This window comes from Oxyura jamaicensis, chromosome 7 (assembly GCF_011077185.1).
Source record: "Oxyura jamaicensis isolate SHBP4307 breed ruddy duck chromosome 7, BPBGC_Ojam_1.0, whole genome shotgun sequence".
NCBI lineage: Eukaryota > Metazoa > Chordata > Aves > Anseriformes > Anatidae > Oxyura > Oxyura jamaicensis.
Window position 1 is genome coordinate 3374776 of NC_048899.1, and position 13945 is coordinate 3388720.

The 13945-nt window shown below is 45.7% G+C and overlaps 1 protein-coding gene across 1 annotated transcript in view; it reads left to right on the forward strand.

The window, feature by feature from the left end:
• Positions 1–13945, forward strand: part of TMEFF2 (transmembrane protein with EGF like and two follistatin like domains 2) — a 117275-nt gene that overhangs the window by 58134 nt on the left and 45196 nt on the right. Inside the window, exon 5 of the mRNA XM_035330852.1 lies at positions 12915–13011. Within this exon, the coding sequence (XP_035186743.1) occupies positions 12915–13011 (97 nt within the window). The remainder of the gene's footprint in view (positions 1–12914; positions 13012–13945) is intronic.

Genomic DNA, 13945 nt, shown 5'->3' on the forward strand with positions numbered 1-13945 from the left:
CAGCTTTTCTGTTCGTGTTTCTCTGCCTTTCCGAAGTTCAGCAAAATCCCTTGGTAATTGCCTCTTCTGTAAGATCTCCTCACTGTAGTAGTTGCCACACACTCCGAGAGTTTCCCGGTTTAATACTCTGGTCTATTAGCTGCTAAGAGCACAGATAAGATAACGAGAAGCGGAAGTCCCCCGTTCAAGCGTTTTTTGTTTTAAAACGACAACTTTAAATGCATTACTCTCTTCCGAAAGACAAATCGGAGCGGAAGGCATTGTGGGTAATGATATGTAAATGACCATTCAGGCATGGAAATCAGGGCCACGGTTGAATGTATTAAGCAGTGACTGATATAATCATTATTTTGGGTTTTGCATCTGAAGAGGGGGATTGCAGATATCAAGTCAATTGCGTATTTAAAGAAAACATCCGTGTGCGTGCGGAATAGTGGTTTCAACAATTTTGTGTTAAATATCCTAGTGTTAAACTGTTTGGGCTTAAATAAGGTCAATATGCTGGTTTTATGCTTTTCACATTATCTCTGGCTTTCGCTTTGGCAGATCCTCCCTCTCGCTGTTTGTGCAGCGTGACATCGGAGTGCCAAGTTTGTAATGTCAACTCTTTTCAGCTCCCTTTAATGCTTTTATCTCCAGAAAGCTGCTTACTGCTTATATGGGGAGAGAGCTCAGGGAAAGCCAGCTGCTAGGACGTTAAAAAAAAGAAGATGTAAAAATTCATCATCGCTGCATTTCCTTTGTCGATCTCGTGCTTACATGAGCTTCCCATGCTAGCCGGGTGGTGTGGTGGTTCACAGAAGGTAGTGCCGCGGTTTTCACAAGAAAGGTTTGGGCTGGAAGGGACCTTAAAGCCCAGCCAGTGCCAACCCCTACCATGGGCAGGGACACCTCCCCCTGAATCGGGCTGCCCCAGGCCCCATCCAGCTGCAGCCCCGTGGCCCTCCTGCTCTCATCTGGGCTCTGACAGCCAGGGCTGGACGAAGAAAAGGGCATGGTATCGGTGGGTCTTCGAGACAAGGATGCTTTCTTCTCCCCTTTCATTCTGCGTCGTGAACTATTTAAAAAGAAAAGAAAAAGAAAACAGTTTTGGAACAGGAGAAAAATAAGCCTTTGTTCTACAATACCTACCTTAATGGATTCCTGCTATCAAAGGTGGAAAATAGCAGTGTTACTAAATATAATTAATGCATCTGGAGTTTGGAGAACATTATGCTAAATGTGCATGATACATTCTCTGTCCCCTTCGGCAGTAGCATGTGATCAATTTTGCTACTCTGGCCTTACCTAATTATTGCTGTCGCTAATGAAGGGAAGTAGAAAAAACATGTCTTAGTAGGTTAATAAGCCATCCAGAAAATTATATTAGCATGATCAATCCTTAATGATTATGGTTTCTCATAATATTAGATCACCTGAAAGGTGGTTTTTGTAGGAGATGGGAGGGGAGGGAGGCATCATTTCCTAGCCATTCTTCCAGGTGAGCTCAGCTGATCTGGGGAGAGAAGAGCAGTCCAGCTGCTCCTCAGGAGTTTTGACTGCTCTTGCAAACAGCCCTATACTTAGCAGAGCTGATTTATTTCATCACGTAAGCATCTAGAATGGCAGCAAGAACAGGAGTTTTTCTCCCTGCCCTCCTCCCACAGATACCCGTGGCATTAGCTCTCTCTCGGACTGACGGAGCACAATCTGTGCTGCTTTTCCCAAGGTTTTGTGAGCAAGCCTTCGGTCTCCCATCAGTCTGAGCAGCTTCCAACTGGCATTGCCCCTTTCCTCACTCACTGATGGTACATTTGCAATCCAGTATCTGGTTTAGCACATCGGGATTTCTTTCATTTGTTTGGGTTTTGTCTTGACGCTTCTTCACATACCTGCCTGTCGGTACTGCAGCGTACTCAGGATGTGTTGCTTCTTATAAAAGCACCTCTCTTGAAGCACGTCCAGGGCACTGAAATGAATACCAAAGGGGAATGATCCTCAAACACCAGACTCATTTTTTCAAATAAAGATTTCCCCCAAATTAAACTGGATCACAGTCCTCCCTTTTAATTTGTTAATTACACTTCTGCAATGGTAATGCAATCAGCGAATATAGCTAAAGTGTTTGTGTGCGTGAATCAATATTAATGAGAAAGAGCATATTTGCAAAGCCTGATACCTACCAGCCATTTGCTTGGTGGTCTTCTGCCGCCGCGAGGCTGCTCCGGACCCAACCTGTGCGGTGCCAAGAAGCACAGTTGCTGGAGGAGATGTGGAAGGAAAGTCTCTCCAGACCGTTCCCTCTCCATGGCCCCTTCTACGCTGGCTGTGCCTGGGGGAAGGTGGGGAGCAGGGTGCGATGCTGGGGGTGGATAGCCCCGTGTTTTGGGCTCATGCCGTCCCCCAGCCCTCGAAGAGCTCGATCTCAGCAGCTGCTGTGCTCGAGCCAGAGCAGAAACTTCAGGGCTTCCACATCCTCCCTGGCCTGAATGACTTTGCAGATGACAAAACTCTGGGTGAGCTCAGAGAGGTTAATCACGACTAAGTGAGAACGAAATCTGGCATTTTCCTGCTGGGCTTCCAAATTTCTGTATCTGCAGCATATTAAAACAAAGTGAAATCAAATGTTTAAACCTTTCGTGCCATATGGCTCCCCCCATCATAAACACATCTGTAAAATTACACTCGGGTAGCAGTGTCGTTCTGGTGTAAATGGATTTGCAGCCCCTGCTCTCTGCTTCTCGTATCAGGGCTGAGACTGACGTGTTGCACTCGTCCTGTTTGCCCCATTTGTAGGGGGCTGTTTTTTTTTTTTCCTGTATGCAGTTACATAAATCCTAGTTGGCAGCACAAAAATGGCATCCAGTTCATCCACACAGCTGGCTCGGGGAGGCTACTTCTCCTAAACCTTTGCCACCCTTCCAGCAGAGACCGTGCCACTCAGGAGATCCCTCCCCTTTCTGCTCAGGCTGCCAGCACATGGTTCTGCTGATTTTTCCCATTTATCCCGAAGGGCTATCTTGGTGCTGGACGTTTTCACACCGTTAACTGCTGTAACACGTATTTGTATTTGTTGAAGGACAAGGTTACCTGAAAGATGGGATCTGTGCTGCGTAAATACCACGTCTTCTGCAGCACCCAGAAACTCTGCCGTCCCCCTCATACTACCTTCACTTACAGAGAACGGGCGAACACAGGGATGAGCCCTGGTTGTGAAAGATTCAGCTCAGAGATGAAAACGAAGGAGCAGGGAGCTTGCCTGCAGAAATCTGGAATTATTCTGGGCCAGGAACTGGACTGGGGGGGATTGGGGCCTGCTGTCTGCATACAGGCCGATGGTGGAGGTGCTGGGGGAAGAAGCAGCTGAAAACCCATCTCTGGTGGCTCCCATCCGAGAGGGTACAGCCTTGCTGAGCACAGTTTTTGGCTGCTGGTTTCCTTCTGGGGCCCCATTACGGAGTGTGAGCCTCCTCTGCTGCTCAGCCCCCGGGCTACGCGGGCCTAACCTGCCCAAGCACCACAGAAACATACAGAAATTAATATAAATTAGAAGAAAAGCAGAGCGGATGAAGAAAACCACTCTCTTCTCGAGTTCAGTGAAAGGTAGGCCCAGCTCGTTTTTACCTTAGATCCACTTTACACCACCCCGATTATGCAAATGGACCTAAAGTAAATTGGACTCTCGCTCGCTCTGACACCACCTTCCACTGCCAGTGAGTTACAGAAGCCTTTGTGTAAGTTAGAACCAGGCCCAGCTTCTCTGGGCCGCATTTTAGGATTTAAAACCCAAGATAATTGTGGTGCAGTCAAGACTGGAAGCAGCTTTGCAAAATTGGTTAATACCCAGATTTGGGTTTCTTCAGTGGCTTAAATGGAGTGGCATATTATCTCCTCTGTAGTCTGCCTAAAAGATAGATTTGATGTCTGCGAGCAAAGACATGAAATTGCTATAGGCTTCCGCTCTTATAGCCTGCCACCTATTTGATTTATGTGATAAGTGATCTCAGATGACCCTCCAAGGCACTGAACCATTAGAGAGTTATGTTGCACAGTGATAAGAAATCTTCAGAGATGCCTAAATCTTCTTTTACCACTGGGAGTTTCATCTGTTCTGGAATAAAGAACATTTTTATGTATGATGTTGCTATCTTGCTAGCCATACTAATATTCAAAAGGATACACAGACTTAAATCAATAGCACAGCAACGAAGACCTTAAAACTGAAGTAGTCACCAAGCGAATGGTAGACAGCTCTTTTAGGCTTTATCTTTGTTCCTTTCATTCGGATTCTTGAAAGCTGAGTAGCTATGCAGTTTCAAATTCAAGTCTTCTGTTAATCTTTCCACCAGGCAGGAAGCTGGCAAAAGCACTTTGCAGTGCAAGAAGTCCTGGAAAGTCACATCACCCATTTTGGGCTTCCTTATTATAGGCTTTGTGAAACCATGGGTTGGATCCTTCCTTTTTTTTTCCTTCTTTTTTCCCCACCGTGTTTCTTTAAATTCAGAGATCCAGGTTCCTCCCTGCCTAGAATGAGTAAGTATTTAGGATCTCAGGTGGGACTGAATTCTTGACTGGGGTCAGGGAAAGCGGGGGCGGGTGGTTTCGGTGGTTTACATCCAACATCTTCCCGCGCAGAAGACGGCGCTGCTGATTCATGCTCATCCAGCTGAACTGGTGTCTGCTGCTCAGTGGGAATTGCTGTAAGGGCAGTTGCAGAAAGGATGTTTGGGGCCACCTTGGCAATCTGTAGAAGGGGTGAAGGGGGTTTGGAGCCTGGCCGGCTCCCCTCCCTTCTGGCACATAGGGCCAGTTGGCCTCAAAAGGCTCAGGCTTGATCCTCCTTCTGGGTGGCCTCTGAGGGATGTTTTCCTGACAATAAGAAAGGTGTTATGATATTGGGTATGTTCCTGAACTGCAGTTTCCCATCTCCCTTGACACAGCGCCGGGGTTTAATGATCTGTGCAGCCAGGCTAGTCTACCTGAGGGAGGAATCAGACATCTTTTTCTGTTTCTCCTCAATTCTGATGGATGATCTGGTCCTTGCAATTAAGACTATAGTAATCTCCTCCCAAGCCCTTTAATAACAGCCTTGATTGGTGACCCGTCGTATTGCATCCATCCAGCTGTGGGCATGTCCACTCGGTAGCTTTGTTCGCGCTGCTGGGCATATTGGAATACATGAGAGCAGGGACTGGTGCCACAAAAGCTTTGGCAGCATCGCAGGCGTGTTTACAACAAGCTGCATCTATTCCTTAAATTCTCCTGCAAGGAAGTGATTTCTCTTTAAAATTAAATTAATGCAAGGCAAAGATGAATAGTCCCCACGTGCTATTTGGCTTTTTGCTCAGTGCTGTTTACGAGAGGAAGCTCTTGGCAAAATTAAATGAACCTCCTCTTCCTCAAGCTGGCAAATGCTGTCAGTGCTGGTCATCATACACCTCCATAAATCTGAGATGTTGGCATCCCACATGCACCAGGCAAACATCAAGTTTTGTAGGGGGACCGCACAAGGGTGCAATAATCACAGCTGTTTCATGTCAGCATTCAGAAAGCTTACAATAGGATTTTATTCAATGAGCCATTCCTTTTGAAATGCCATTAGAGATATTTGCTAGGAGAAACTGGCCTCAACTAATCGTATTTAATTTTTTATCAAATGCACTGTGGGAGCAGCAGGGATTTGCATGAGACAGAAACAAGCAAATAGTGTTTATTTAGAATAAATAAACTTTGAGTAAGAATTGACCGCGTTCCCTCCTGGCAACAGTTGTGCAAATACAGGCAAGTCCCTACAGAGGTCCGTAGGGGGTCGTGTCCTGACCCAGGTGCTCTTGGAGACCTCCAGTTGCGCCCGTTGAAAGGAGAGAATTGCAATCAGATGCAGAGCAGCAATTCTGCTCCTCTGAAACCAAGTATGGGTATTGTTAAGCCATTTTCTTATTATTCAGTGTAGAGGAGGTGGAGTGGAAATTGTAAATCGTAATTCTCCCATTATTTCATCAGACTCCTTTGTTCAAGTCGCTAAGCTCAGACAGGCATGTGTAAATAAAAGGAAAAGCCAAAGATGAGTTTACTCGGGATCATCCCAAATTGGGGTTTGGTCAACAGTGAGGTTCCGGGGTAGGTGCCGAAAGCCTGATACTAACCGTGAGTGTCCTGTCATCTCGTGTCCAGTCATCTCATGAAGCGGGCAGCCAGCAGAAGGCCACCAGAGGCTTTTCTCCTCGGCATTAGCCAAAGGACACCTTGTGCTGAGCTCATGGGAAGTAGCTGGGGAGCGGCTGGGCGCTTGTCTCTGGTTTTCTCTGAATGCTTTTTGTGTCATTTAGTGAAAATCTTAGAGATTGCAGCTTAGTTTCTATATCGAAAGGAAACTGAAAAGTTGGGGAAAGGAAAGAAGCCGAAAGATCATGGGAAGAAAGGCATGACAGAAAGCAAGATAGGAGGTAAAAAATAAGGAAGGAACCAGAGAGAGCAGCAGTGCTCAGAGATAATGCAAAGCAATTTTTACACTAGTTATTGACTGAACCCGAGGCACATCTCAGGCTCTGTTTTCTTGTACAAATTATACTGTATCCATGGTAGACTCGGAGCTGGTAGCACAAAGTGCAGGGGAACTCAGCACAGCGCGAGGTCTGGTTCAGAAGTGCTTTTTTCCTGTTCAGCATAAACGCAGCATTGCACATGACTGCAAAGACGTGAATCAGCCCCATAAAAATAATGAGTTTCAAAAATGATAAACTTGGTAGTTTCTGGTATTTATTATGCTCACAAGCTTTTTCTCCACAGCCCCAAAGCTTAGTCATACCTTTCAAAACAAATACATGTAGAAACTGAGATCTTTCTACGTTGAGATAATCCACCAGCTGTGAGTTTAAGAAAATATATAACCTGAGAGTCACAGCAGATGTATGAGAGCTGGAAAACGCTGCAAATTGAATCTGATTGGCATCAAAGCAGTGCCTGGCTGTATCTGCATGGTCTTTAGCAAGAAGATAAGAACAGACTTTATCAGCAGTCCAAGCTGGCTGCGTTCATCTAGTTCCACCCTGAAAACCTCGCTAGGTATGTGCATCGTGCTGAACTCAGCCCGCCCACCTTTCCCAGTTGGGAATGGCAACGTGAAGGCACCCAAAGCAGGACCCAAAGCAGCATGAGCCCTGCAGAACACGGTCGGGTTTTCTGGGCAGCCAGCTCAGCTATGGCACAAGCTTGGCACTGCTTAAATAACCTGCCCGTCGACGGCGGAGAGGTGATTTCAAGGAGTGACCCTTGGTGGCATGGAGGAACCGATGCAGTCAGCGCCTGTTGACGTGGGGGAGAATATCTTGGGTCTCCTTGAGAAGTTCTGAGTCAGGTCCTGAGCCGGGCAGCGACGCTGTTTCCTCATGCGATAAGTAATTTCCCCAGCGTGTTTGTGTGTGTGAAAGAGAGATAGTAAATTTGTATTTATTGAGATGGAGCCAGACAGCAGGAGTAAAGCCGAACAAGATGTGTCAGAGCTGGGATTTATTACTGACACAGTAGACCATTTTCTTTTCATTTTGACCATAATGTCGTTCTGAGCCTCTGCCAGGCTTCGAGAGCAGAGCCATTCGTGAGTCCGCCCCCTGCTTCACACCCTTCATTTTTCTCACTTTGCAGGTTTTGACTGAGCTAATGCTTTCAGGAAAAAAGACTTATTGATTAGAAAGAAGTCACTTGCAGCATCTGGGCTTTTATTGGCCTCGTCCGTGAGGTGTTTTTAGCTGTTTGGTGGAGGTGCAGGTAGTGTTTGTTCTAACACATTTAGTAAATTCTCCTGGTTCCTTGCCCTTGTTTCTCAGAGCTTTCTCACGTTGTCTGCTCTTCCTTGTCACCTGTCCAGAGCAATCCTGTTCAGACTGCGGCATGTGACAGGATCACCTCAGCTGCTCTGGAGGTTATCATCCTGCTCCTCCTCCACATTTTAATTTGCACGTTGTCTTTCGTTCCAAGACACAAAAGCAGCCATTGCCCCTCATCTTCATGTGATTCTTGTTATTACCCAGATTTTATAGCTAAAAACCAGTGGATGTCCTGTTGGAGTGATCCAGAGCAATCCCATTTGAAGCTCTTCTTTCAGCGAGAGCAAAGACATCCCGCTGTGACAAGCCTAGCAGTCAAGTATTAATTCTGTCCTAATTTCTGCACGTGACCAGACTGCTAGCAGTTGTTACAGCTGCCGTAGCACAGAGTTAATCTGTAAGAACCCGCCCTGACAGGAGACATTTTTGCAGTTAGGGAAAGAGAGGTTGCGATGGACTGGGCTGTCCTTACAACTGCTTGGGTGGCGTACGGAGAGGTGCAGCACGTGGACTGCATGGGCATAAAAACCTGACTTAGGGTGGTGTCCTTATGTAGTGAATTCCTGCAGATCGTGCAAACGTGTTGGCTAAGAAGCCCAAGGTGCGTTCGCTTGGGCTCAGCTCCCACACAGTTTTGGGTCAGGATTAAGCACGATGAAAGCCAGAAGGCCGTGCCTGCTCAGGGATTGCGATCAGCTCACATCTGATCACATCAGTCAAAGAAATACTGCATAATACCAAAACAAAAATCACAACAATTTTTATCCTCGTGTTTTTGTATATTCAAGTGTGTGATGATGATGTTTAATACTTTTTGTTGTTGTTGTTCTCCAGTAAAGTTAAAATATATTGAATAAGGATTATTGTAATAATGGTAGTAGTCCTACAGAGGACTATGAAAACTGAACTAAGACTCCCCTGAGTTTCCCTGTTGCCTTCAGAGGCATGTAAGTGGAAGGGTTTTAGCCAAGCGAGATGAGTGTTCAGCTGAGGGTGCCACCCAAGTGCCTCTCTCCCTCGTGGCTCACCAGCTCCTCGTTCCTCTTCAACTCCTCACAGTATGATTGATCAGGCAGGTTGTGAGTGTGTCCTTGTGTCATTTAGGAAACAGGTGCCGCCGTGTGTCTCAGACCAAGACCGTGAACTGCTCTGCATAGTCCTCATGACCCCATTTGAGCGCCCATTCTGGAACCTGCTAAGAGGTTAATTCCGTTCCACCTTGGACGTCCCTGGAGTGTCTTGGAAAGGCACTGAGCGAGTTTGTCCAGAAGCCCCAGCACAGATATTCTGGTGTCCTTTTGTTAAAACAGACAAACCACCAGCTCCTAGCAGTGTGTGTCTGGGAAGCCGTGCCTATAGCCAGGGTTGCAGCACCTACAGAAGACTCTTGACTCAAAGAGATGGAAGTATGAAGAGAAAAAAGGTACCTACAGGGGTGGCCTGGCTCAGGCTTCTGGATTTCTCCTGACACTACAGGAGATGATCAGAGTCAGAGCGATGTACCAGTGATACTTTCAGTCTAGTTTTTCACCCACAGAAACAAAGCAACACCTCTCAAAGGTGGTTTCTTTCTCGTATGGCTTGCAAACAATAGAGATGTTTCGGAAATCACAACTATCTGATCTGAGTGCAGTGAGAATGCCAGAAAAGGACCAAATGATTTAAACGGGAGCTGTTGTGGTTACCACAGCCCATTGACTCTGTAAATTGTGTCCCAGCTAAAGAATTTGTATTGCTTAGCAGAGTGAGATAGTCTCTGAAGTGACTTTCAGATAATGTTAGTGACCTGCTAACCCATGTTAGCGCATTCCCTTGAACTCTGCAAGTTGCTAATCTTGCTAAGACAAATAGGAACTTGCAGCTTAACACGTCTCAGCTGCGTGAGTAATAAGCAGCGGGCTTCAGCAATTAGCTCCCCGGGAGCCTGCCACGTTCAGGCAGGGTCCTGGTGTTAAACCTCAACAGTTGCTAATATGAGAACTTTTTAACTTGTGTGAGAACAAAGAATCGTACTGGTTTTATTCTTAGCAAGAGGAATCCAGAATCTGTATTATTCCCACTAACATTTTTTTTTTCCAGTTGAGATATGAAAGCGAGTGCAAATCAGCAAGTGCAGCCAGGAATAAAAAAGGAAAAAGACTCACCTTAGAAAATAAGCATCCACTAGTCCTCAAGCTAAGAAGCAGCAGGGGATATTGGGAAAATAACTCTAAGATGCCCAGATTTATCAAAGCACTTACCTGCACAGCATGCAGAAAACAAACCTCTGCATCTGTCGGTCTGTGGGTGGGGGCTCTCAGGCGGGTATGTATGTTTGCGTAGGAAGAGAAAACACACCTTAAGGAAATGTAAATAATAATATTATCTGTAGATACTGAGGACAGGAGAGAGAGAGAAACAGCTGTGTTTTTTAATGAAGGCTGCTGCATGCTTGGACATGTAATGACAGCGTGTACATTGGCATGCTGGATGCAGAGCTTCTTTATAGAACATGGGGGGGTTACCTGGTATTTTCTCGTGGAAGTTCTGAGCTGCATTGTGCCTTAGTTTGGATGTTCCCGTGGAAATCAGTTCCTTCTGTTCAGACAGCTGAATCTTTGAAAATATGTATCTTAATGACTTAAGGAGCTATTTTGCTCAGTTAGTGATGCGGACTCGTGTGAAGTCCCTGGTCAAACCAACCCTGCTAGGTTATTATACGTAGAAACATTACAGGGAGGAAGAAAATAGGGCGCCTGCTTTTAATTAAAAGGAAGTGGTTTTAATTATATGTTTTTAATTATGAGGGAAGTGATTTGCAGAATAACAAAATAAAGCAATGATTGCTCCTTTCCTTAAGAACATGTTCTCACGCTTGGGGATTGGAGCAGTTGTCATATTCCTGGTAGGTAAGGAGTGCCTGGCTGTCACAAGAAGTCTTCTGCCCATGGGTCCCTTCGTACAGTTATTCATTACAGCTCCCAGAGTGTCTGCCAAACGCTCTGTTCCCCTTAGATAGAGAAACTGGCACAGAGAAGCAACGTGTCTTGATAAATCCAGATCGTGTTTCCTGCCTAATATCTTAACCACTGGAAATCCTCTGCCAAGAATGGCTGTCAAAGTTGTCTCTCCAGAAAAAGATTTCTATATATATTAAGAAAGAAAAAAAAAAAGAAAAGAGGGGAGGGGGGAATCAATGAAAAACCCCGGCATGGATGCAGCTGCAGAGAAGTGGGGAGGAGCTGTATGGCAGCAGCAGCCTGAGCTCCCCAGTGCAGTAGGTTCAGGATCACACACACGGCCGTGGAGATGCTAATGGTGTGAGGCGATGGCACTCAGACTCCCTGTCCGCTCTTGTACATCGTCTCGTACAAGATGCGAGCCTAGCAAGTTCCTCAGTCACCGAAGGACAGAGAAAACACACATCTCCGACCCTCCCTACAAAGCCTGCAGTAGAACAAAAATCCAAAGTGTGCTTTCTGAGTTTCCCCTTTTCTTTCTGCAGATGAACATTATGGACGTAAAGATGAGCAAACTTCTACAAATAGGGCAAAACCTCTTCTTTTTTCCTTTTATGATCATCAGAAAATGTCATTTTTTCCCACTTTACAAAGCAGGGAACAGGGCAGAGGCTAAATAACTCGCCCAGGGTATGAAAGCAGGTGTGTTGGAAAATGGGGACTGGGGTCACTGTTTCTCTTTTAGAGGCAAAAACCCTTTCTCCTCCAAATGCTTTGTGAAAGCTTGTGCCTCTGGTTCTTTCCTGGGTACCTAACAAAAGCAGCCTATTCAGTTCAGAGCACTCCAACCCAAAAGGCTCCGGTTAACGCTCTCCTGCAGTAAACACACATCAGGCGGGCAGTTTGTCCCATCGGTGCCACCGGTGACCAACACGCTTCAGTGTGTCCCCAGCTTCAGCAGGCTGGGCCAAAACGTGCAGGAAACCCACACTGCAGTGCTGACTCCAAAGGGAAGAGAGTAATGAAAGGGTGAGGCTGCAGGGGGAACGTATCTGCAGATAACAGCCTCCGTCAAAGCCGATGGATACCTGAAGTCTGGGCTGGCTTAATTGTTCTGCGAGGATATCGCTAGGTAGAGTCTTGATAGAAAGCAGCCCCTTTTGAAAGATATCAAAAGGTGCTTGTACACTTGTGTACAAACGTAGATAACGCCTCTTGAGGCTCTGAACAAACCCTCTCGTTGGTGCCCTTAGATGCAGAATTCAGGTGGGCTGTTTCTGCTTTTCAAAGGCTACGTCGCCTGCTCTCAGGTGCTCCCTGCAAGTAGGCTGGGAGCACCAGAAGCAAAGCACAGCAGCACCGGATGGCAAAGGCCAGGCAGGGCCTTGTGGGATTCACTCAGTTTGTTGTTTTTTTGCTAAAAGTCACCACATCTCACCTGCCTCATGCCATGGTCAGCATGTAGGGCTCTCCGCGTGGTGCGCGGAGCAAGGATGCTGCTCCGTGGAGCTTTGGGCTTCTGGAGAGCATTGTGCTGCAGGGGCCTTTGGAAAAATAACAGTGCTTCGGAAATGAAAGGAGGTGTGGATAGATTTCCTTACCCGTGCTGGAGATTGTCCCCTCCTCTGGACAGCACTAAATCTTTCCTGCCAGGGATAACTGGTCCTCGGGGCTCGTAGCAATACTTCTGGAGAGAAAAACGTTTTGTCTTTGGAGTGGAGAAAATTGTACCAGGCGGCCGGTGCTTTCAAAACATGTTTGAGGAAAGCATTCCCGTGGGCGCCTCTCAAGGCCTTCACCTGTAAAGGACACGAGGCAGCGGGTGATGCTGTCAGGGCGCCTCAATTATTTTCCCGGGAACAAGGCGGCGAGGCTTGGTGGTGATGCAGACCTCCAAAGCTGCAGCTGGAAGGAGTCAGTGTTTGAAGGGAGAAGAGGAAGGGCTTTTCTCCGCTTTTCCTTTTCACTCCATAACCCAGGGAATTTCTCACAGGCCAACAAGGAAATCTCTGTGTAGGTCCCATTCAGAAACGCTGTCTGTTGGCCAAGCGTCAGCTTTGTGAGCAGCGCACTAAGCTAACGCGGTGAATAGATTTTTCTGGAGAGAGAGGAGTGCTTTGCTACCATGCTGTCTTTACTAATGTATGTTCTTCTGCTTTCCATCAAACAGTCAATGAAGGCTCAGGTGAAACCAATCAAAAAGAGACGTCGACCTGTGACATTTGCCAGTTTGGGGCAGAGTGTGACGAAGATGCAGAGGATGTTTGGTACAGTAACTTGGTCTACTCTTCTATTTTAATGAATGTCGTATTATTGAAATATGAGTTAGAAAGCATTTAAAATATTGGGTATTCAATTTTCTGCTCCCAGAGATTCATCTGACAGTGACTGAGGTGGCTGTTACTCTAAAAAAAATGTATAAAACAGATTGGTTTATAATTCTGGAACATGCACAGTTCAGAAAAAGTCCAGAAACACTGTTATCCATTTTGTTGCAGTTACAACTTATGTTACTCCATCTGGGGTTTTACAGCTTTATTCTTCGATAAAAATAGAATTGGGAAAACTAATTGACCTGCAGCTTTTCTGGTTAAAAAAGTATCATTAATATTATCATCATGTTAAGTCATGTGTGGCATTAGAAATAGGGAAAATCTGTCTCGCTTTTTTCTAGTTGCTGGAGTCAAAGATCTAACCCTCAAACATTTGAAGTAAATAGAGTGTACATTCAAACATTTTCTCAATGGAGATTTGGTTTTTATTTTTAAAAAGAGGTTTGTAAAATCTTGTTTGTTGGTTTGTTTTAAACCTTAAATGCACAAGCTGAAGGGAAATAATTCCGTCTACTCAGAATATTTTTCTGATTTTTTCAGTTTGCCTAGATACTATGCAAATACTTCATAGTAAGTCAACTTTAAACTAATCATTTCATCGTGATTTTGGAACAGCCAGTGTAGATCAAAAAGCAGCTATTCACAAAGCTGTACTTCTAACGCTGCCTTTATAGCAAGGCTCATATTCCTAAGTAATTAATAGAAACTCAGAGAGACAACAAGATAATCATGCAAATGTTAGAGCTTTTGATCTGAATGATGCTTCTGAAGCTGAGGGCTGACAGCAGTTAAAGGATGGATAGAGAAACTGGGCAGTGAGATATCAGTAAGGCGCTATTGCCCAGACTTCAGCTTGGACAGTGGGAAC